Raw genomic sequence first — 25,533 nt, 5'->3', positions numbered from 1 at the left:
AATAGAGGCATGGGCTTAATGGAGCCTTCTTTCCCCTTAATGCAGCTGGCATGAAAATTTTTAAATTAATCATGCATCAAATGACTGTTTGTATATAATGTGGTCACTCACGGTAATGAACACAGAGATTCATCACATGACTCTGAAGCCCCCCCCTCTCTGGAGTATTCAGCTCTTCACTTTGCTGGTTTTGGTTTTACATCCCGTGTTTTCAGTTGCACAGTAACAACAACTGCAGTTTTCTGCACTCACTTAAAAAAGCTACCTTTGTCTCCTGGGCACAGCATAAAGTAAGTATTTAGTATCTACAGAGCAGACATTGCCCTCTAGAGTTGCTGGAATCCAAAACAAGGTTTACTTCAGCACAGAGTGCCAGCTCTGGATCTTTGTTGGTAGCCTGCAGGTGCATCACTGTGCTCTGGAGAGCCATATGTATGTGGCATCTTTAGCTCAGCCTCAGACGAAGAGGAGCTGTATTTGTAAAGGAAGTTCCTTGTAGATAAAGTGAAACTGTTTGTCCACTGCAGCCGTTCTCTCTGCTTCTCATGCATGCTTTTTGCTGCAAGCCCCACTGTTATTCTGTTTTCTGACAAACTCAGCTTTTTAATAAATCTCCATTAGAGACGTGCACAATATCTGGTTGTCAGGCTGCAGAATGGTGCTACTTTTCCAAAGACTGTACACAAGTGGCTGCATGTAGGTTGACAGCCCACAGTCCCCTTTTCTTTGTAGCCAAACACAAGCTCAGGGCCACAACTTCCACCTAAGTTTTAAGTGTGTTACATAGTCGGGAATCGAAAATGTGATGTGGCGACAGCCCTGCCGTGCACGCTGAAAAGTGACACTGCTCATTGCAGCAGTGTTTGAAATACGAAGCTTATTTCTGCTGCCACCATGTGCCAGTTTTTGTTCGCTTAATGGATTTTTGTTAACAAGCCACGTGTTCCCTTTTTTCTCCATGTGTTCTTCAGGGGTCCCTTCAGTGTGGTGAGGAGATGCATCAACAGAGAGACGGGGCAGCAGTTTGCTGTCAAAATCGTGGATGTGGCCCAGTTCACCTCCAGCCCTGGTCTCAGCACAGAGGGTAAGAGATCACTTTTCTGTCATCCCATTAGTCACTCTCTGCTGTTTGGGCTTGTTCCTCAGTATAGCTGGAGGTAAGTGCTTTTATTTGCCTTGCTTTGTTAAATACTGAAAGTTGATGCAGAGGAGAGGTCAGATGCTCGCCCTTGTTTGCGTGTGTGAGTTTTTTTTGTTTGTTTGTTTGTTTGTTTTGTTTCAAACAAATCCTCTGAGCACACTTGCTCTTCTAAACACTGCCCTACTTTTCATTCACTTGGTTGCTCACAGCCACACCAGGGAGATTCCCAGTTCAGTCATAGTCGTCTGATGTTGTCTTTGGGCTTTTACCGCTGAAGCAGTTAATTACTGAGCCATTCTGAGGGCACCTTGAGAGTGATTGTTCAGGAACGACGTGTGCTGTCTCCACTGTTCACTGCCTTTAGCTTTGATTTTAGTGAAACTTTCCAAATCAAATGAAACACGATTTTCATACCATTGACCATATTTTTAGCTCACACTGGATTTGTGGATTCAGATGGTAAATTTATAGTTCATGTGACTGTTAAAGTAACAAAAATGTTTTAAAAAAAAGCATTATTTGCATCATTGGCATATTTATTACTTTAATGTGTTGATGTAGTGTGGCTCCAGTCCAGGAAATTCTAAAGTCTAAACAAAACATGCAGGTCTTATCGGATATCTCCCGCAGGCTGAAGGAGAGGTGGAGGGAAGGGCTGAGAGAACAAGAGAGGAGGAGAGATTGAATTAAAGATATTTGTAGGGTGGAGTTGAGGTGATAAGAAAGAAACTATTAGGTGAACTGAGAAAGGAGAGATGGTAGAAAGAGAATCCAAGTTGTGTGTGTGTGTGTGTGTGTGTGTGTGTGTGTGTGTGTGTGTGTGTGTGTGTGTGTGTGTGTGTGTGTGTGTGTGTGTATTTGGAAAGGAATAAAGAGACCTGCTCTCTTCCATGATGTTTGCTTATGAAGGTGCTGGATGGAACAACACTATTTAGCCTATTAAGAGACAAGCAGACAAAGAGACAAAGAATTTTATTCACTCAGTCTTGTGTTTAACCCTTTAAAGACTGAACCATGAAATAATTGCTGGAAATTTTTAATTTTCATATTTTAGTTTTTCATTTATTTGGATTGTTTATTTAACCTTCTGACATTTTTTTTAATCACGCTAATGATGTAGGAATCTCAGAAACTCATGTATGAAGTATGATACACTAGGCATTAAGTGGTTCTTTAGGTCAATACCGGTCCGTGAGTTGTTTGGTACCGGGACGTGAGAGTTGAGGCTCGGGTGTGAAATTTATGGTTTTCAGGGTTTTTATTGTTAACTCAGTTTCCCTGAGTCTTTTCCTGTGTGTTATGAATACATTTTCTATACATTTTCATGTACTTTATATTTGTTTTGTAGTTGTGTGTCTTATTTTGAAAGAAATATTTACACGTTACCATAGTGACCAGAGAGCATTAAGATGCAGAGAGGAGGATGCTACTCTCAGTGTTGTTGGAGGACGCTGCTAGTAAAGTTACACAATTACACAGTAAATTCGTGTTTATGATATTTACAAAATACCACAGTTTTTGTCTTGGTCGTATCGTTTTATTTTGTTGTATTATCTGCAACACCTTAAAGGCCGGTCTGTGAAAATATTGTCTGACATTAAACCAGTCCGTGGCGCAAAAAAGGTTGGAGACCGCTGCTCTAAGCGATCAGTGTGAGCAACGGGCAGAACGATTACATTCTCTTCCACTAGAGGGCAGTACTACTACCTGCTCTAATAAAATGGGTTGCCAACTGCCAGTAAAACAGAAGAAGACAAAGTGGAAATTACATAATAGTCATGCTGTGAGTCAATACAATGCAAAATAGCAATAGATAAATATTAGAAAAGAAAAAGTAGTCAATCTGACCTGGGTCCTGGAGAAAATTCAGGCTGAGATGAAGGCCCTAGCAAGAGTAGTGGTCAGAAGCAAAAAAGGTATACTGGGGACAAACCGAGACAATTCCACTATGCCTGGTGTGGGGGAAAATTATCAATATGCTTTTCGTGAGATTTTTGTTGGTGCCGTGCCGTGTGATTTTTCTAATGTGAAATATGTGCTATGGCTTCAAAATGTTGGGAAACACTGTCGTAGAGGATGTTCTGATTGTTCTCTCTAAAATTGTGTGGTCTTTGTGAAGTGGCCCTATAGAAATATGAATATGAAAATATAAAACTGAATTGAACTGAGTTATTAATTAAGGTTAAAAGTGTTGCGTGTGCTTTGTAACTGTGTATTACTCCATATATTGCCACTGAAAGAGCTGGCAAGTCTTTGATTGGCCGTGTGACCGTGCATATATGCTATGCTCTCGAGACAATTAATGATTCTCAGAGCGGCTTTACTGCCACATTACGCAGTAGCCTTCTTTACCTCGTGTAATTCATTCTCACTGATCTGTGCTACATAATCCAGCGTGAGACGCTGTAGTTTAGTAGAGCTTCAATACAGCACACATAACATGCTCAGCCAATTGTGCAGTGTGACTTTAGAGTGTGACTTTTAAAGTGATGTCTACAGAAAGCTGCAGATCTCACTTTAAGCAACTGCATATTCCAAGTCTGTGTTTGAGTCTAGTTTTGTGACAGTAACGCATAATAGGTTTAATAAACCTAAAATAAATAACAATAATCTAGCAAAGTGAGGAAACAATGGCAAATCTGAGAGATTTAAAGAGAGAGCAGTGTGTAGGTCTGGTCTCCTAATGAGAATCTCACATCCTTTTTTTTCATGTCTCACCCTCTTGTTTTACATCTAAACAAGTGTTACTTCAGAAGAAAAGATAAAGAGCTTTTTTTCATGTTACTGACTGAGTACAGGCCCTCTGTTAAACTCAACAAAATTATAACACACATCTAATTGAACAGTTAGTAAGTCTTGCAGCCAGTTAGAAAACAAGCCCCACAATGAGATTAAAACAATGGAAAACAATGATTTTAAAAATTAATTTCTGTTCTACAGTACTGTGCACCAATTTTGTTACACTAATATATCCACACATGCATATGTAAAACGTATCACAACTTAGCTCTAACACTGGTTGTTTGCTGTTAGCTCTAAAACTTTGCATATTTCAGTCAGGTGTGCAGTGTATTCACTGAGGCCAAATCAGAAATACTTTCAAGAAGCCATTCTTAAAGAAGAGAAATGATGACACGCCAAATTACACAAGAATTGGACTCAAAAGCAGTGACAATGGGTCTTTTAAGTCTACAGCTATCTGTAAAACACGTTGGACCCCCTATCCGGTCGTTAAGTGATGACGTGACGAATCCTACTTCCGGGCCTAAAGTAGTCTGCGTTTAATATGGCTTTTGTGTTGTTAACATGTTTAATGTTATGTATTTTCTTCTATTTGATCTCAAAAAGCTCCTAAAACAGTCACTGATCACTGTTGACCTCCCTCGGCTTTTATTACCGCTAATCATTTATTTAAGCTCAGTTTTTAAAACCTTAGGATGTAACTACAGCCCAGCCCATGCAGCAGTATATGAATGACTAACCTCGTATTGTGGATGGATTATCTCAGTTGTTCTCTCTGGCTGAAGTTTGGTCCTTTTACAGCATCCTGCCATGCGATTACATTTGTTCCTGACCACCGAGAACACTCCCGTTAACTTTTATTGAGTGGAAAAAAAGTTAGCTTGTTTATATTATGCTAACATAGCTGTGTCGCTAGCGGTCACGTAGCACATCATTATATACCAGCTAGCCAAACTTCAGTAACCCTACAAACGTCACTGCTGTTTAGTTTTCTGTCTTCATTTATGCTGGAAGTGATAACAGAGCTGTACGTTTTAATTTGTTTCCAAAACCCCGCAGTCAGGACATGCTATATTGTATTTAGATAGAAGCTAGCGAGCTAACTCTGTTTTTGCCTTACATACTATACTATTTGCATTTATGTTTGCATGTCTAAATAAAACACAGCGTAAAACCTTTGCACAGCACTGTGCATCCCCAGCAAACTTAAAAACAAACAAACAAAGCATATTTCCAGACATAAGACAAAGTTCGATAATTAAATATCTGCCTGCCTTGTTTGTAGTTACACTTCTTGCATGAATATACGTCCTCCTGCCTTCTATGTAAATAAAATGGTTAATATGCAATCCTGCCATCCCCTCCTTATTCTAATATGACTCCATGACTTTAAATGCATGCATGAGCTGTTTAGGAGGCAGCTGTTCTTGATTTGACCTGCTATCTCCTTCTGTGCTTCACCTTTGAGCTTCTCTACATTGGTGCTGGCTGGTAGCTAAATAACTGTCAGCTTTCACTGTTGTCTTGACCTGCTTCACAGTCCATCAGATTTTTCAGCACCAGCTGCTTAATTGAAGGTCAGTGCCTTCAGAATGTCAGGGCTCTTTAGTCTCAATTAAGTTGTTTCCACAGTTCTGTAAATACAAGTGTGCCAGGAACAATAAAGAGGAAGGCGGACAGATTCGGAAATAGAAAAAACTCAGAAAGCAGTAATTTCATGGCAATTAATAGTGTTTGAGCATAGACAGCCAAGGTCTTGATGCATTCTCAATCATCCAGGAAAGTAAATCTCCAAAAAGTTGATTCTCTTCATCTGGACGTAGCGTTTTGTGGGAGAAATCCTTCATCACTCATCCAAATGACTTCTTCAGTCTCAGCTGACTGCAGGTTTCCCCAATCTTATAAACAGTACATTTGCATACTGACTGAAACCAGCCCACTGAAGGAACAATGGGCTGGGAGGTCGGTTCCTTAACCTCCTAAGACCCGAACTCTTCCACGGCATGCATTTTTAATTTCTCTTTGATATTAGGGCTGATTGGGACCTGATGAATGTAAAAACGAAGAATTAGTATTTTATTTATTTTTTACCTAATTTTTGTTTCTGAGAAAAATGAGAGCCACTTATGAGGATATTCGTTTAAAATTTCGATAGAACAGTAGCAGTATAATGTCCTCGTAAGTGGATATCAGGCCCTTGTAGAGCAAAATTGAGTATTTTGGTCTAAATAACCCAAAATGTATGGAAGCCCGTTTCCGCCACTAAAAAAAAAAAAGGATCCATAACTCAAAATTTCGAGTTATTTTCTCGAAATTTCGATTTATTAACTCGAAATTTCGATTTATTAACTCAAAATTTTGAGAAAAGTAACTCGAAATTTAGAGTTAGCGCTGCCAATCAGTAATCTACGTGAATGACGTCATTTCCTTGTTACCCGGAAGCTGAAGCCCTCAGCTACAAACGCTACAGCTAAGCTACCGGTATTACATCCAGTCGTGAATCCACAGATTGCTGAGTGTTTTCAGCCTGGCTTCACAAATGATGAAATCCCTGTGTTATTAGCTGAATCACATGGTGTTACTATCAGCAAACGTACTCGCGAAAGCGCCAATTTGTTGGGATCCGTTTTTGAGTGTGCGTTCCTCTGCGCCATATGCTTCCGGGTAACAAGAAAGCGACCTCGTTCACGTATATTTTTGATTGGCAGAGCCAACTCGAAATTTCGAGAAAAGTAACTCGAAATTTTGAGTTATATTTCTCGAAATTTCGAGTTACTTTTCTCGAAATTTCGAGAAAAGTAACTTGAAATTTCGAGTTATGGATACTAGCTTTTTTGTTTTTATTTAGTGGTGGAAACGGGCTTCCATAAAAATGTGATGTCCACATATGTGGACGCCAGATCCTAGGAGGTTAAACTTAATTATGCAAATTCTCATGACCATTGATCAACAACCACTGACCAAAACCCACTGATCAAAGACCACTGATCAATGGCCATGACTACCATTCACAGAGAGTTGGGGAACTGACCTCCCAGCCCATTGTTCCTTCAGTGGGCTGGGAGTGGACTCATGGATTTTTGATTAGCTGTCTATGAAGTCATAAATTTGAAATACCAAAAAAGTAAAGCACAGTGAAGCTGAATGAAATTATCACTAGTATTCAGGATTTAGTCAAACTGTTTGTGGTACCAGTGGTTTTATTTTGTTTCACTGCCACTTTGAATATTGTAGAATACTCTCTAGATCATGTCCTGCTTTCTCACCTGGCACACGATTGAACTAAGTTGGTTTAAATCATAATCATAGAGCAGAAGCTTCTCCGGGAGCCTTGTTATGTTTTTACCTGCCCTGTGGTATCCCACAAAGGTCCTCTTCTTTTTTCGTCATACCCGTTCACACTAGGATCTAGTTTTAGATGACGCAGCTTCCTCTTTCTTTGCAATGAGGATGGCACCTGGTTCTACCATTGAAGTCCATTAACTCAAAGTCAAAGTGGTCGCTGTGAACTTAACATGACCTAAAACCCTGGATGTCCTTAAACCTGCACAGGAGCAAAACTGAGCTTCTGTTATTTAATAATTGGTGACGACCTGTGCCACTGATTTATACTTTTACATTTAATCTCTGGATTTAATTTAGACTGTGTAAGTAGTAATAATTAGTTCAGTTTGTAAGGCCAGTTTCTGTTACAGCCAGGTGGCCGGTGTGTCGTGTGGGTACAACCACAGACAAAACATGGAAACAAACTTAAATTTAACCAAGGGTGAGATGTTTATTATTTAGGCTTAACACAAGGATACAAAATAAGGGAAAAAACAGAATGCAAAAGTAACCTAAACTGTGAAAACTACACACACAATAAATACACACGAGGGTGACGAAGGCAGTGGAAACACACGGGGAGCACAGCTGGGATGAATAGACTAATGACACAAGAAAAGGCAAGACTGAACACACTGAACACAGGATGAGAGACTGTCAAAATAAAACGGGAAACACGCAGACACACAGACTTGACAATGGGAACATGGAGACGAAACACAAAGACATGACCTGGGGAAGAAGGGAGCGAGGGACACGGAACGAGAGTGAGATGACGGGCTGGGCAGAACACATGAACAGACGGGGGAGACATGAAATGAAACATGAGGACAGAAGAAGGAGACGATACACAGACATAACTTAAGGAACATACGAAGAGGACACTACAGACTCGCACAGGAAACAGGGAATGACACACTGACAAGAAAACACGGATCATAAGTCTAACTTAACTTGGAACATAACCAGGACTAAACTCCATACTAACTGTAAACACTAGAACTTGAACTTTTCCCAAAAATACCAAAAAGGGATCAAAAGTACAAAAGACACTCAGATTTCTCGGTCAGTGACCCAATACACTGACAGTTTCTTCATGCTCAGGTTTCCAAGATGAAATCATTCCTTTCTTTTGAAGACCTGCGGGCAGTTGAGCTGTTTGAACTGTGGGAAGAAAACATAGCACAAAAAAGCTTTTTGTTTTTTTTAATGTCTGTGATGTAGAGTAACAGAAACGAGCGGTGTCTCATCTTAAAGCCATGATTCCTCCTTTGACAAAATAATTTCCTGCACAGCCATTGATGGGCGTAAATGGACCGATTCTTCTCTGTGCCGTTTTTCTCTACTTGAGCACTCTAAGCACTTCATACAACATGTGTCATTCACACACACATGCATACAATCACTTTTTTCACTTTCTACCCAACGTTCACACTGATGAACGCACTGAGAACAGCTCAGGTAACATGCTCAAGGGCACCTTGTCATGCAACCTTGTATCAGTGATTGAAGATGCAAGTCCAGTTTACCCAGTTTGCTAAACTTTAGAGAGGGCTTTTTGATTGCAGCATTAAGTGCAGTGTCGTGTGACCCAGGCCCCTCTGCATGCTCATTGCATAGAAAACCTAATTATGTGGCACAAGATGCTGTCTGACAGAAAGTGGGACATCTTGTCACCCTAATAGCTTCTGAATAGACCCACCTATCTGCTGCTGGTCCTCATATCCGGCAGCTGATGTTGGGGGGCATAAATCACAGCAGATAATTGGACACCATCTTAATCAAAGTTCCATCAAAGGATGAGCTACCTGGAGTTTTCCCATGTGTTTCTATCCTAACATGACTCCACGATGCAGTGGGAGAGTGGAGGGTTTGGAATGGTGAAGGGCCTCTGTGTGATTCCCTGAGCGTGCAGCACTACTACAAGATGCTCTGCAGCGAGGGTTTCTGTGGGGGAGGTTTAGCACAAAGCTGTAGCCTTCCCCTTTATCACAGTCAACTTATTTTTAAACTGAAGATGTCTTGTTAAGCTCTGAAGGCAGCAAGGGTTTCTGCAAGTTCTGCTTTTAATGCCACTGGCAGCAAATAAATCACTCATATCCAGCACTGTGTTTCAGACTGATGATTTAGAAACTGGGGTATGGTTAGCCATTGTCCTATTCTTCATACACAGCATCTGCTACCACAGTTATGGCATTCACATAGTCAAAATAGATCCTTTACATCAAGAAAGGTTAAGGAGGGGGAGGATTTATTTGAGAGATCGCCCATTATCAGGTGTCATTACTCAGCACATGCTCTCTTCTTTGCCATCTCTCTTCTAACTTTTACTCACAGAAGTGAAAAAACCTGGCCTAAACGATCACTAAAAAGTGTGTGCTAGCTTTCTGTCTGTGTATGTCTGCACTCTTACAGTATAATACATGGTTAGCACGCTCCCTAGTCATTCATATCCAGTCGCAGCCTCTCCCCTGCACTGCTCAGGAATCCATCAAATACTGCGCTCCCTCCAGATACCAGCCGGCTGTTCTCATTGTTGATTTGTTTTTATTCTCCCCCCATCCCACTCCCTCGCTCTGTTGCCTGTAGAAATCAGAGCAGTTTCACTTGAGCGGGCGTCTGTAACACAGCACCGCAGTAATCAAGCCGCTTCGCACGTACACGCACGCAAACACCCTGCACACAGCTCAGACCAAGGGAAGTGGGTCAAATGGTTCGTGTCTTGGCAATGGATTGGTCAGCAGAGGCCTGTACAAAGACACACACACTAGCACACTCACACACACACAAGCTTATTTCTCTTCAGCCTGTCCGGAGGTCTGTCTGATGAATAGGTCAGCCCTCTGAGGGGAGGAGAGAGAAAAGCAAGCTAGAGAATGAGCAAAATTCATCATGTGCCATCGCTACTCACTTCCCTCCACCTCCTTTCATTTTTCCACCTCCCTGATTCCTTGTCTACCCCCCCCCCCCCCCCCCTCTAATCTTTCTCTCCTGTCTTCCTTATCAATCATAACAGCTTCAGCACTGCTTGTGTTTTGATTTTCTTTCCCCTTTTTTCTTTCTTTTTTTAATAAATCGCCGTGACTTCTTGTCCTGAGTATCTGCAAATGCGCAGTTGGGACTCAAATGATGCACACATGCTCACATACACCTACTACTCTGTGTGTTGTGATAGCAAAGCCTCTTTTCGATGTAGACTTTGACTCCCAGCAGGAGGAACAGGGGTCACTGAAGATCACATCTGTTTATCACCTCCTCTTTCTTTTTCTTTTTTTACTTGGAAAAAAAAGTCAGTCAGTCCACAGCTAGCAGCAGTTTGTGTGCGCACAGGCACTACATGTAAAACTGTGGGAGTAAGATGCATTTCCCGACTGTAGGAAAAACATTACTCCAGATGTTTTTCCAAATTTCCAGTACACTCAGGCTCAGGGAGGGGCGGCCATCTACTGCGACTGGTTGGGTGGAATGGGAGGAAGACAGGACAAAGACATGCTGTGGAAGAGAGCCAGAGATTAATAATAACTATTGATTAAATGCAGAGTGGTGTCTGATGTACAGTGAAAAGGTGAGCGAAGAAGCAACTGACAATGCATCATGGGAAGCCCCTGTCAGCCACCAGCATAGGTGTATTGGAGCGTAACAGAGAGAAATCAGTCACTAGATCCAGGCCTAGATATGTGCTTTGTCAAACAGGAGAGTGTTAAGCCTAACCTCAAACAGATGGTAAACAGGAATCATTATACCCACCTGCTGGTGCGAGCCATGCTTTTGGTGGTTGTGACTGGGTGTGGTTTGTGGTGTAGCTGCACCTCATGGACCAGGTGCTGCATCCACACAGTCATCAGCGAAAGACCGGTGATCAGCATCGCGGAGCACGACGTCCGAGCGGCATTGAGGAGAGTGAGCACAAAGAAAGTGGCGGGGCCAGACGGCATCACCAGCCGTCTGCTGCGCTGCTGTGCTGACCAGCTAGCAAGTGTGTTCACTTCCATCTTCAACGAGTCCCTGGCGAAGTCCGCAGTCTGTGGTCCCCACATGCTTCAAAAGATCCACCGTCATCCCTGTGCCCAAGAACAGCAAACCCTCATCCCTGAACGATTACCGGCCAGTTGCACTGACCTCGGTAGTAGGGCGATCGTGGCTCAAGAGTTGGGAGGTCGCCTTGTAATCGGAAGGTTGCCGGTTCGAGCCCCGGCTTGGACAGTCTCGGTCGTTGTGTCCTTGGGCAAGACACTTCACCCGTTGCCTACTGGTGGTGGTCAGAGGGCCCGGTGGCGCCAGTGTCAGGCAGCCTCGCCTCTGTCAGTGCGCCCCAGGGTGGCTGTGGCTACAATGTAGCTTGCCATCACCAGTGTGTGAATGTGTGTGTGAATGGGTGGATGACTGGATATGTAAAGCGCTTTGGGGTCCTTAGGGACTAGTAAAGCGCTATATAAATACAGGCCATTTACCAGGCCATTTAATGAAGGTGTTCGAGAGGCTGCTAAAGAGAACATCATCTCCTCCTCCATCCCAGACACCACAGATCCGCTCCAGTTCGCCTACCGACCACCTACGACAACTGAGGAAGTGCAGGGTCTCTCCAGAGATCCTCAAGATTTTCTATGCAGGCGCTGTTAAGAGCATCCTCACACAGAACATCACATCCTGGTTTGGGAACAGCTGTGTGAAGGACCAAAAAGTTCTTCAGAGAGTGATCTGTACAGCTGAACGCTGCTGCAGAATTGCTCTCCCCCCGCTTCAGGACACCTACACCAGGAGATGCCGGACTACAGCAGCGCAGATACTGAAGGACCCGTCCCAACCTGGCAACAAACTGTTCCAACTTCTGCAATCCGGTAGAAGGTTCCGCATCATCCGGGCAAGGACAGAGAGACTCAAGAGGAGCTTCTATCCCCAAGACGCCCCCCCCCCCCCCCTTCCCAGCTGTTTCTGCACCTATGTTTTTGTAACCTGTCCGTGCTGGCCTTGCTGCACGGACAGGTTGAAAACCTCAGTGCACGTATGATCGTATCAGTGAGATCAGTGCAGGAGCTCAGAGGTTCCCCTGGATTACGGGGGGGGGGGGAGGAAATTTACTGCTGATGCAGAGGTTTCTGAGTGAGCTACGTTCATCTACTGCAGCAAGTGACACCCGCTGCTATAGATAGCAATGAAACTTGCAGGTCAGAATATGGTGTGAAATGAAGTGGAGCTGATGCATTGTTTGGGAGGTTGTGGAGTAGCTTTAAGCTGGGTTTGCTGTTTATGGTATAAGAGTCAACCTCAGCATAGAATGCCCTCCACTGCTTTTTCATTTCCACACAGTACTTTATTTACAGCTGTCCACATGAACCATTTTAGCTCTTGTGGCCTGCTAAGTGTGTGCTACATGAAAGGAGAACTTCGGACAATGCCCCCACTGATTTTCCTACCACTTCACTGAGTTCATGTTTGGGGAAATAGTGTATCTATTTATCTGAGGCGCTGGAAGAAGCTTGGGAGAGTAATTAAGATGGGTTCAGGAGTTTCATATGCCATTGATTTTAATTTCAGTATGTTTCCATAGGCCCACCCTGTTGCCTTTACAATTTTCTACACCTTATCTGTAGTCTTATCTTTCCACTCTGTTTTTTGGTTTTTGTTTTTATTTTTACATTTTAAGTCATTAAGTCTTTTACTCTGTCCTGCCTCACGTTTACACTTTGGATCGTTTAGGATCGATGGCATTGTTCCACCTTGCATATGCACGCACGCACGCCAAACTTAACGAATTAGAAGTTTCTTCCTTTAACTTTTTTTTCTTTGAGCTGGATAAAACTGGTGTGACAACAGCTGTTCATTTGATTAGGCAACTTCTGCAATCTCCAGCAGGAGTTACAGTGCCGGGCATGAGCAGCCCAGTTCATCAGATGACATTAAAAGTGGCGGACCGCATTGCCCTTAAGGTAACACTTATCCCAGCTTTAGCGGCATTAGCATCATGTTAGAGCTAGCTGACGCGTCGCGCCTGTCCTCCAAGGGTTGGCTTAATGTTGGTGCTCAGGCTCACGGCAGCACAAGTGGCTTGTGGCTTCAGCTCCGAGCTTAATTAAATGTCACTGGATACATGACGGAACAATACGCTAACTTTTTGTCATAGCTGGGGTGTGTGGGTGTGTGGTGATTGTGAGCTAGCTCATGACATCTTACCAGAAGCATCTACTCAGCCTCGCCTTTTTCACCATATAGTCTTCCTGTCCATAAATCACCTCCAGCAGCCACAGCTGGGGAAATATCTCACTGGGGGGAATATTTAGCTCTCGTATACCACATACTCGAGTGTTTATATATAGGCTCAGCTTAGCTGTGCTTCAGTTAGAGATGGATCTTAACAGTTAATACAGTTAAGTGCTCTTGATTGAGACTGTGCTCATGCAGAAGGGTTACGTACATCATGTATATTTCTCTGGTTGGCTTCAACCTTCAGAAGCTCTCAGAGCAGCTGCCAAGCATGACTGAATAGATCAAAGGAGCGGGAAACTGAATGGAGGGACGAGAGAGCGAGATAGAAAGAGATGTTCAGATGTTCATACTCAAGGCAAATCCCCATTGTGTGTCAAATCCAATTTCATAACCTGCAATGGCAGAAACAAGCGGTGAACAAAACACTGACGTGTCACGTCACCTTTTAAGCTGATACAGCGAACTTATTAGCAGATGATTACGCAGCCAGCGACACTGCCCACCTGATGAATGCAAATGTTCCCTCTCTTGCCTCTCACTGTGTCTGCGTGAGTGGCTTTGTGGGGCTTTTTCACTAACGGCAACTATACAGTGATGTTGATATTTATTTTCAATTTGCCATCAGAACCTGAGCAATTCATGTCCATGCAATTTTGGTAGCTTAGCTGATGAGAGTTTTTAGGATGGATACAACGACACAGTGTTTTAAGGCTGTTATTCACTAATTGCCTCATTTAGATTCATGATTAGGCAGAAGGAAAAAGGGGTCATTAGCGAAAAAGCCTAAGGTTGTTCATATTTGCCTCACAGATTTGGAGCTGCGCCTGATTTGAATGGCACTGGGGAGGGGGGTGGGGGGTCCAAAAAATATCTTCAGGCTAATGATGATGAAGGGAAATGAAGCAGGGAGAATGAGTGTGTGAGATGCTTTTCAGTAGCCACTGTGTCGTTTAATTTTCATGCAAGTCCCCTTTTGTCCGCCGATATGCTGCAGATTCATGTCTACCTTCCATCCTTGCTCCATCCCATCTACATGACAGAACCATTTTCATTTGCAACAGACACAGTGACAGAATATTGATTGTCTGAGCTGTTTTTTCTCCTCCCTGTGCGCATCATTCTTGTCAAAGCTTCCATCAAATATCCAGTTGTCTTTTTTTTTTTTTTTAGCTGTTCTTAATCTCATGAGGAGGAGGGATTTGTATGGTTGTGGGGGTTTGTGGGGGTTTTCTTGTTTTTTGGTTGGCTTCTTTTTGTGTGTGCATTTTCTTTTGTCTGTCATCTCTCCCCAGCGGTATCTCTAAACAGCCAGCCCGCATTGTTCTTTTCAGCTTCAGTAACCCTCTCCATTAACCCTCCTCTTCATTAGGAACCAATTAAAGTGGTAGATGCTCATTGCCAAGCAGCAGTAAGAGGATGTAAAATAATGGGATAGATACAAACTGCACTGCACTTGAACCAAAGGAGAGCAGAGACTTACCAATTTGCCAATTTCTGGAGTTCAGGCCAAATGCAGCAATGCATTTTCTATGCATTTTACACAAGTTAAGCTACATAACTTCCTCTGGGATTCTGAAACCATGATGTAGACAAGCTCACGTCGAATGCTGAGGCAGAGAGACGGGAAAGGTTCAGTTACTAGATTAATGTAAGACAAACAGCCATACGTGTCACAGAGATATGTGGTTCATAAAAGGCATCTCATCCCTGATAAGAAACGTAGAACAAAGGGGAAAACACATCCTATACATTTCTCTCAAAATGCTGCTAGTGGCATTGCTCTGCATGCCAGCAAGGTGCTGGAGTAACCAGATGAGATGGTGTTCACTTTTCATGGTGAAGCCAAAGCAGGCAGAAGAAAACAATCAACTGGTGACACCATAGCACCTTCACACATATGCTGCAGCTGTCACTTTTATCAGCGTTCAAGATAGAGCCATATGTGAGAATGCACATGTGCACTTCAGTGAGATCATATCATCAATCTTTTAAGCCACATAACAACAGAGCAGCTAAATGTCCGAGCGAGCTAACGGTGACTGGCGTCTCCTGTGCGTTCTGTCCCGACAACAATCCTATACCAAACGGAGTATTTCCTTTTGAAGTTTCTAAGGAGTTTTTTGAACTGGAACATGGATCCAACTCCAACTTCTCTGAGCAAGTACTTGGTGACAGTGGAAAGGAAAACCTCTCTTTTGATTGGCAGAACCGATAGAGGAGGGGCAGCCACCTGCTGCTCACATCAGTTGTAACTACACTGATGCCACCTAAAACTTGGAAATGTTTAATGAGAACAGTCACCACTCTAGTATTATAAAAGTGACAGAAAATAATAAAATATATCCCGTTTTTTAAGACTAGGTTCTTCTTAAATTAGCGTGGCCAGAGGGCAAAATCTCTTCTACTTAAATGGTACTTCTTAGGTAGTACAGCTACTCCTTTATTTTCCATGAGTCGACACAGAAGATGGATCTGCATGTTTGATTTGACACAGTTTTTACATCTAACACACGCCATCCCATTTATCCTGGCTAGGTGTCGCCACTCAGACAACACCTTCAAACCATTTTTTATTTTATTTTAAAGTTTTAAAAAAATGTATTAATTTTTTTTAATTTGTAACCACCAAGACTGCTTCAGAGAATTCTGTCTTCTGTGTTGATGTGTCATCAAAGGAGAGGTGGCAGTGACTGTGGATGTGACGTCAGTTATAAATTGGTTTACAGTCAACTTTGTCACATGGTGCCGTTCGCCAGGCCCCACATGGCAGTTATAATGGAGCCCTCAGTCAAGCTCAGGCACCCACAACAAAATTGACTTCATCAAGAATGCAGGCTGTGCACATTCAGAAACGGGCTTGTCACGGGAGCTAACACCCACGCCTGAAACACGTAATTGTGAGGATAATGTACATTGCACATCAGTAGGATGTGCAAAGTCAATCATTGTTGGTCTTTTGTTTTGTCTTTACATATTTAGATATGTAAAGTGTTTAAAGAAAAGTTTCCTATCAGTCACATTGACAGAGAGATCCATGTGTCCATACGCAACGGTCTCTGTTTTTAAAGATCATCATTTGCTGCATGCTTTTGATGTTAGAATCAGCACACCAGCAGAGATCTGGAGTCGTGGGCAGGAAACACAGGCTTCAGAAAGTTTCTGTGCAGCCTGTTGAGGGCAGAAGGTTAGGCTGTATATTACATGTGAAATATGTGATCAAAGAGTTTTTCATTTTTACTTTTTAATGAAAACCAACACCTACTGAGTTGTCACTTTCAGGCCTGTGAAAGGGCAATATGAGACTTGATTTACAAAATGCTTTGATTTTACTTGAGGGTACGCAGCTGACTGGTTGGATGGAATTGCACGCGAGGTGGTGTAATTTTCAAAGGAATCACAGGGTATCAATAAGCTGAATACTGTGTGTCTTGCTCTTGATGCGGGGGGTCTAATTTCCCCCCTCAAGTTGAACCCAGTGTGGCCTTTAGTGAAATAAAAAGAACACCCCTGTCCTAAATGCACAGTTGTCTTCAGCTGCAAAAAGTATTGGCCTAATGTTACACTCTGTATACAACACTGCACCACTTCTGCTCATCTCCAAACTCTCTCTCTCTGTCTGTTCTCTGTGTTTTCAGATCTGAAGAGGGAGGCCAGTATCTGCCACATGCTGAAGCACCCCCACATTGTGGAGCTGCTGGAGACCTACAGCTCAGATGGGATGCTCTACATGGTGTTTGAGTTGTAAGTCCCAGGCTGTGATTCAGCAAACACACACAAAATTCCTCACACCAACACATATGTAGGCTGAAGATAGGTAATGGGGGACGGGTGTCACAGTGGGGCACATCTGTAAGAGAATGCGTAGTGGGGATGGTACAGAGGAAAGAGGACACAGAGCAGAAGGATGACAGTGTGAGGAGGGCGTGGAGAGAAAGTGAACCCTGCAGTGGTTTTATGTAATCAAAGCTGATATGAAAAAGCTTGTTAGATGAGGGGTTTTTTGTGGGGGGGCAGTGTGCAGAGGATGAGTGCAGTCTATATATATATGAGGGGAGGGGGGAGAAAAAAAAGATGAGATTAAGATTTCACACTTGCTGCTACTTCCAGCTTTTCCAAGAGCTGCATCATCCCCTGGAGCTCCTCCCAGCCTGCTCCGTATCTTCATCTTTCTCCTCTTCCAGAACTAATTCCTTTATCATTTAATTCTGTTATCGCTGAGCAGGCGAACGCTCGGGTTTCGTGCGTAGTTCTATCACATGGCTTGGTGCACCGGGAGAAAACTTTCAAGGATATGCAGACGAGCGCCATTTAAAGAGATTTTCATGGTTTTTGGAGCTCATTTGCACACACACACACACACACACACACACACACACACACACACACACACACACACACACACACACTGACACGCTCATGAGACCACAGGCAGATATCGGAGCGCTACGGGCCTTGGAGAGGGGAATGGATATGGGAGTAAATGCAGTGGATAAATGTGGAGGGCCTCGTGCCGCTCTTTTTCTCAGGTCTCACTCCTCACTAATCACAGAGGCTAAAATGTGAACGTGGTGCGTAATAGGAGTGCAGAAAAATGTGGATGTGCTGTAGCCAAGTCCTACATCAGAGTCCTGTTTAATTGGCACAGAGACTAAGTGACAATAAAGAATAGGCTTCCAGTAATTGGGAACAGAGCAATTATGAGAGACGGGATCAGCTGTGGCTAAATGGCCTGGCTGCAATTGTGTGCGAGTTGTGTGCATTTGATGATTGTCATTCCATCATCTGTATATGTGTGTGTTTTTTTTTAAAACAGCCACCTAAGGAAGACTGAGCCTGTGCGCAAAGGCCTAATTGCCTTAAAGTCTGCTCCCAGCAGCTTAATGATCGCGAGCGCACCGCTTTCCTGTGCATTGAGACGCTGTGGCCGGAGCCTTGTTTCAGCTCGGTTGAGGAGCGGTCGTTTTTAGAGCCGTGCTGTTATTGTGAATCCCTCCAGAGGGCTTTCATGAATGCATCACCATTACAGCAACAGCTCCTCCTCCTGAACACTTGGATCATAGTGGGGAGCTCCATGCAAATGCTATCATCACTGTGAAAAGAACATGATTGCTTATGATTTACAAAACTGAACCTCGCTTTAGCGTGTAGACTATAAAATTAACCGATTTTATGTGACAGTCAGCAAAAATCCTTCATTTCACTCATTCCCATCCAAATTCATTCAAGAGAATGAATGTGCACCAATATGGAGTTTTGCCTGTTTTCTCTATGCATAAGCTGCAGAACAAGTCTAGTCTTGTGATGTCAGAGCATGTGATCTAACCTCTTGTTCAATGGGAAAATCTAAGATGCAATTTATTTATACCAGATTTTGGGAAATCGTTTCAATTATTGGAAATAATTTCCCCGTTCACAAATTTGGTTATAGCAGATTAAAAAAAAAAGTATAACAAATAGCTTAAATATGCTGACCAGTATGTAGCTCAATAAATTAGAATGCAGTGTGGCCAAACCAGGAACTAAATCTAATCTAAACTCTAAATAAATACAAGGCAGTAAAATCAGAGTAAAAATATTAATGTATTTCACAGTTAACTAAGCAGAAACAGAATAAAAATTCACTACACACACCCGTGTAAGAGTCATTACCTCCTCCAAGGACGTATTCACTGTTAGGCTGCTCGACATGACTGAATGTTTTTGGTAGTATTTGTTATTATGTCTGTAAACATGAGAGCTTAAAAATGTTTGAATGAATTCTGATCAAACTTTGTAGGTGTGTAGAGTGGGCTCATGTTAACAATCTATTTGTGTGTGCATTACATCCACTGAGATCTTCAAGGTCAGCTTCATGATTTATTGGTTAAAAATGGTCAAAAAAATATTATAAAAACTATGATTCTTGCAAGTGTGGTGTTGACTTATAGAATATACTGTATAAAGTTTGTCTTTAAACATAGTGTTTTTTCCTAGTTAGTTAGAAACATAATTTAGTGTAATATTAAATAATAATAATAAGTTATTAGTTATTGGCATCCAGTCATTTACAAATCTTTACCTATTATTCATTACCTACTCACAAACGTTTTTCTAAAAGTAAATACTGTTCAGAGTGTGAGCTGCATTGGTGGAAGTTCTTGTTTGATATTTGTTAGAGTTGTTCAATGAGATATGAAAGATATTCAGAAGCCTTGAATCAGTTTGTTAGAGAACGTGCTGACTGTCCACTGAGTGGTGTAGAAGGCTGTCAGGACTATCCGTGATGGATATCAGTTTGTTCAGTGTCCTCCTCTACATCTCTGCTCTGATGCAGACTCAGCAGACTACAGCAAAGTGTACGCAGCAGTTTGATGGAAAATCTCTAACATTTTCAAGAATCTTGACTTCTTTAGGAAATCGAGATGGCTCGTCGCCTTCTTCTGTACAGTCTCTGTGTTAGTCTTCCAGTACAGTGTGTTGATGTGCTGTCCCAGGATAGACGCAGGCTGTTGTGGGACAGCTGATCACCATCTCTCTGGTAGTTTTTACATTTAGAAGTATTTCTGCTACACCACGCCACCAGTAATGCTCTATATCCTTCAATTATACGTCTAGCAAGTTGTTGTTTTTCCTAAGTATTTGACAATCATAAGTTTTCTTATTTTCTTATTGTTGCTTGAAGCTTATCAACGTCATCATCCAGTCACTGATCCAAACTACCTGAGGCCCAACACTGATTGCATAGAATTTGCTCATTAGGTACAGTCACCAGAGACTGTCTGCTGATGCAGACATGGACAGACTGCTCGTCATTCCTCTTATACTTTCTAGTGCAGTCTCTCCATGGAGAAGACAAAGAAAAGAAAACTGGCAGGCACAAAGTCTCCTCAGAGCCTCGTGCTTACCATTTGAAGATGAAATTTAAGTCACTTGTGGAGCGTAGCACTCACTAACATGGAATCCATGACACGCCTTGAATTCTTAGTCTATATGGCTATGGGTTTAACTGATAGGGCAGCTCAACATGGCTTAGGTGGAGCTGAAATCCCTTATTGGGACAGGAGATTCAATCCAGAGGCTCCTGAAAATACAATTGAGTTATTTATTACAAAGCGGTTTGTGAATATTTGCAGTGGAGCCTCTTTATATTATATTATTTAATTTTTATTTATTCATTAATTAAAGAAGTATGTCTTGTTCAATGTTACAAAAATCCCTGACATCAAGTAGAATTCTAATATTTGGATAAACACTTACAAACATTCAGAAAAGTCGAGTACTACAAACAGAAGACGTTCTACACAGGAAAAAGTAGGTGAAAATACAGCAAAAACGTAGACTGTATTCAAAAGATGGACATAGCCACCACAGCATCATTCAACGGTCATTTTAAACCGTCAAGTTTAAAGTTTATATGAATCAGATGTACTAAGTGTACGATGTGTCTGACTGAGAAACTCACAGCATGCTCATACGTTTGCAACCTGTCAGTCAAAAAGTAGCCAGGCGACAAATCACGACCTGCTTCACTTTCGTTTTAGTTTAAATAGGACATCGAGTGATAGATACGATTTAAAACTGGTGAATGAGACCATAAACAAATCAGGAAAGTCTTCACCGAGATCACAGGTCCGATTGTATAGCTGACTACATATTATCTTTTATATACTGTCTGTACTTGCTTTGATGTTCTTGGTGGGGTACTCTGACCTGCTGAGCTAACCTTTTTTCATGAGATAAGATCGGCTTCATTTATCTCCGTATTTATCTGTTTATAGTAATATTTTATGGGTCTTTTACTGTATTTAAATATTCCCTCAGGGTTTCAAATAAGGTTTAGGTAAAATGTTTTTGTATATTTTATTAATCCCCTGTAGGAAATTACTCTCTGCATTTAACCCATTCACTCAGTGAAGCAGAGTATAGGGACGGTACCTTGCTCAGGGGTACCTCAGGATTTGAACCCCTGATCTTCCTACTGAGCTATCTCCTCCCCCAATAATGGTGCTATGAAATACACTTTTCTACTTCCTAACTCTTAATAGTTTCAGAAGAGAATGCTGAAGCATAGCAGAGGCTTACAGAAATATTACCAGCATCATAGCAGCTTTTTTTGTGCTACATGTAGGCGAGCTGGTCCAGCTGTGCCTACCTCAACTCGCAGACGCTAAACACAATTACTGCTACTGACCTGTTTCTCCCATTTCACCTTCACAGCCAATCACAAAGAAGCGCAGCACTTGAAGTTTTAATAAGAATAGCCTTTCCTTCTTACTTGTATTTGTGGCCTGACCTTCATGCTAGTCTGACCCTCTCTCACCGTGAGTCTCTTTCTAATTTCTGTGTGTGTTAGTATGGATGGAGCGGACCTGTGTTTTGAGATCGTGAAGAGGGCAGACGCTGGCTTTGTCTACAGTGAAGCCGTGGCCAGGTGAGATTTTATGGCTTTGATTTACTTCCCTGAAAGGCTTCCTGATGCTTTTTTAAAATTATTTGAATCAATATTTGCAACCATGATTTACACAAACACATAACTCTGATGTAACAATGACCTTGCACTTTCTCCCCCCCCCCCCCCCCCCCCCCCCCCCGCTTAGTCACTACATGAGACAGATCCTCGAGGCGCTACGCTACTGCCACGACAACAATGTCATCCACCGAGATGTCAAGGTATTTTTCATCTGCTTAGGTGTCCAACTACGAAGTGCAGCAGCCCACATTTGAAAGTTCAGTTGTTTCTGTTGTCACGTGTGTTTAAATGCAGTTTATGTTATTACATTTTCCTGCATTTTGGTGATGCATACTAAGTGATTAGACTTTTATCTAGTTTTGTCCAGTTTTGCTGTTTGCTAAATTAGAATTGTTGTGGCTCTGGATTGGCTTGTCTTAAATTTCCAATCCAGCTTAAATGGCCTGTATTTGTATAGTGCTTTACTTAGTCCCTATGGACCCCGAAGCACTTTACACTACATTCAGTCATCCACCCATTCACATACTGGTGATGGCAGCTACATTGTAGCCACAGCTGCCTGGGGCGCACTGACAGAGGCGAGGTTGCCAGACACTGGCGCCACTGGGCCCTCTGAACACCACCAGTAAACAACAAGTGAAGTGAACGGGTGAAGTTTCTTGCCCAAGGACACAACGACCGAACCGGCAACCTTCCGATTACAAGACGAACTGCCAACTCTTGAGCCACGATTGCCCCGCTAAATACTTTTTGGATTGTTGGCCACGCAAAACAATTGGGTAGGTTGGGTGGTTGTACAGTTGACAAAATTCTTGACCTCCCCAAGTTTATTGAATCCTTGCAGCGCGGAGGCAAAAGCAAACATTTTCTATAAATGGGAATGGTGCAACATCAACTGTTAAACGTGTGACCGATTTATTTTTTTTGCCCATAAGTAAGTTTGCTAATAATGTTGGTTGAAGCTAAGAGAAGCAGTCAACGGAAAAAATAATAGCGCTGCTTTAAAACATTTTATTTAAATTTAAAAAACCCACAATGGTGGCGAGGGAAACAAAGAGTAACTGGCTTCTTTTTCACAGGCCGTTTCAGTGTTTATCTGTCTCACACACTCGACCAAACAACAAATACAAAATTAAACAAAAAGGTAAAAATCAAAATGTCTCTTCCAGCAAACATAAAATAAAAAAAAATCTCTGACGTAAAGTTAAGTCTTTTGTGCGCATCTCAAATAAATAAATGAATAATCCAAAAAGTAGCTATATTAATACTGAAACAAAGAAAAAAGAAGGTAAAATATTCCCTCCAAACAAAACGTATAAATTCTAAATGTGCAAATCAGTTTATATCGCCTGTCGTCATTTACTGGACTGACAAATGCCGGTTGGAAAATTTTTAAATATCGCCCAACCTTAATCCTCCTACAGTGTTGGTCAGGTTGTGTACGTGAAACACATACACAGTAACTACATGGTGGGTCTTCACCCAATTTTTGCTTAAGGTCACATTTGTTGTTTTACTGGCTCTTTTTGTACGTTCACATATATTCAACCTTTTGGTGACCGTATTTACTACTCACCACGTAGTTTTTATACTTCTGAGTGAAAACACTTTCGACTGGTGGTGAATGACATTAGTTTCGTCCTGGATTTGACTGTTTGTCACCCATGTCAACTTCTCAATACACTTTCATTTTCACAATGACAAGCAAAGTTTCGCATTCTTTTTTGTACTTCACACTAGGGCTGGGCGATATGACCCAAAATTCATATCTCGATATTTTTTAGCTGGATGGCGATATAAGATATATATCTCGATTTTTTTTTTTTTAAAGCCATAAGTTAAGAACAAAAAGAGAGTTCTTAGTCACACTGTGTCCCAGATGTCACACGGGCACTTTTATTTATATACAGCATAGATGTACATGAAGAAATTACTCAAAAATAAATTATCAGCATTTATTAAATAATCATGGTCCATAAATAAAAGAAAATGTTGTTTTTGTGCATAACAAAAAGCTCACAATTGTGCAGTGAAAATGTAAACTAATAGACGCTGAGCATAATAACAAAGAGACAGATTTCACAGCTGCACCACGTCTCTGAACAGGTGCCATTTGTGGTCCTTATACACACACAGTACGTATCACTCCGCGAGGCTCCTCCCCGGTAGCTGTAATCCTCCGACAATCCATCAAGCGGTGCAGCTCCGTAGCTTAGCAAAGTCATATTAAAAAATTTTTTGACAGATTGCTGAGCGCTGTGTACCACATAAAATCGGTTCGCGGTCAGTAAGCACAACCAGAATTCATACATAAGGCGCACTGTCGATTTTTGAGAAAATGAAAGGATTTTAGGCCGTGCAGCACCTCCGGGCTGCATGTCGTTAGCGCGGTTAGCTCGCTAACACGTTGACGCCGTCCAGCCCCACGCACGGTAACTCGCTAATGGAGATTTTCCGCTTTCATCTTGTCATTGCCTGCAGGTGAAGCTATGGGGGAGGCGGAGTTGTGTTCAGTGAAGGAGAGGCGAGGCCGAGTAACGTTGCGTAGAGACAAAAGTGGACGAAAGAGGCAAACCTGCGGCTCCACAAGTATAATCATAACGTAACATAGACTATATCGATATAAACGATATTGTCACATTTTATATCTCGTATGAAAATATATCGATATTTTTAAAAAACTCGATATATCGCCCAGCCCTACTTCACACAGTTCATTAACCTGTAAGTCGTGGTGGGTCATAATCTGGGTCAGCCGCAGCATTATTGGCATTCTGGTTAAGTATGCTGTTTTGACAGCGTTTGGCTAGCTGCTTGTTTCCTACTACCTATCAACAAGCTCTGTAACCATTTCAGACCGGACGAGCCATTTGCTCGAGTTTTGAAAGCTAAGAGACACGCTTTATCCTGTCTTCCTTTGTTCTCTCCAACCAGTTGCGGCAGATGGCCACTCCTGACCTGGTCCTGCTGGAGATTTCTTCCTGTTAAAAAAAAAAAGGGTTTTTCTTCCCCACTGTCACCAAACGTTTGCTCATAAGCGATCATATAATTGTTGGGGTTTTCTCTGTTATTATATATTATTGTAGGGTCTTTACCTTACAATGTAAAGGGCCTTGAGGTGACGCTTGATGTGATTTGGCGCTATATTAATAAAATGGAATTGACTTAAATGTTTGTCCATTTTTGCTCAGTAAAGGAGTTCAGAAGCTTAATGACACAAGTTCTCCTTTTTCAGGTTTTTCATTTCGTAATGCACCAAAATTTAAATGGATCTGAATGTGCAGGCGGCCACTTTAGAATCTCTTCTATGACAGAGCCATGTTGTTGGGGTTCATGCAGAATGTGGTTTGGCATTGTCTGGCTAAAATAATTAATGTCTCGCCTGAAAGGTGTTTGGGTGGGAACATATAGGTCTGCAAAACCTACGTATACCATTCAGAAGTAAATTCACCTTCCCCTGGTACATTCGCAGATGCTGGTGTAAGCCCACAGAGAACAGCTATGATTTCTAAAAGGAATCTTTAAAAAAAAAATGTATTGGTTATCGTCACGGACAGTTTTTCACTTTGCTTAGTTATCTTAAATAAACTCAGGCCCACAGAAGATGTGTTTCTGGCTCTGATTTATCCAGTCTACTTTTACCTTGCAGTCATGGATGCATTAAGTGACGTTC

General features: G+C 42.1%; 1 protein-coding gene across 16 annotated transcripts in view; it reads left to right on the top strand.

The window, feature by feature from the left end:
- The window catches only part of caska (calcium/calmodulin-dependent serine protein kinase a), a 162,495-nt gene that overhangs the window by 56,528 nt on the left and 80,434 nt on the right, over nt 1-25,533 (top strand). For all 16 annotated transcript variants that reach the window (XM_085250311.1, XM_085250309.1, XM_085250303.1 and 13 more), the window contains exons 2-5: nt 972-1,084; nt 17,047-17,152; nt 21,744-21,821; nt 21,988-22,060. In XM_085250311.1, the coding sequence (XP_085106437.1) occupies nt 972-1,084; nt 17,047-17,152; nt 21,744-21,821; nt 21,988-22,060 (370 nt within the window). The remainder of the gene's footprint in view (nt 1-971; nt 1,085-17,046; nt 17,153-21,743; nt 21,822-21,987; nt 22,061-25,533) is intronic.

The sequence above is a fragment of the Mchenga conophoros genome, linkage group LG16 (assembly GCF_057382185.1).
Source record: "Mchenga conophoros isolate Kocher_MC1m ecotype Shallow Benthic linkage group LG16, M_conophoros_male_GT1.1, whole genome shotgun sequence".
Classification (NCBI taxonomy): Eukaryota; Metazoa; Chordata; class Actinopteri; order Cichliformes; family Cichlidae; genus Mchenga; species Mchenga conophoros.
The sequence above is the reverse complement of the archived record's forward strand: the minus strand, read 5'-3'. Positions and strand labels throughout refer to the sequence as shown.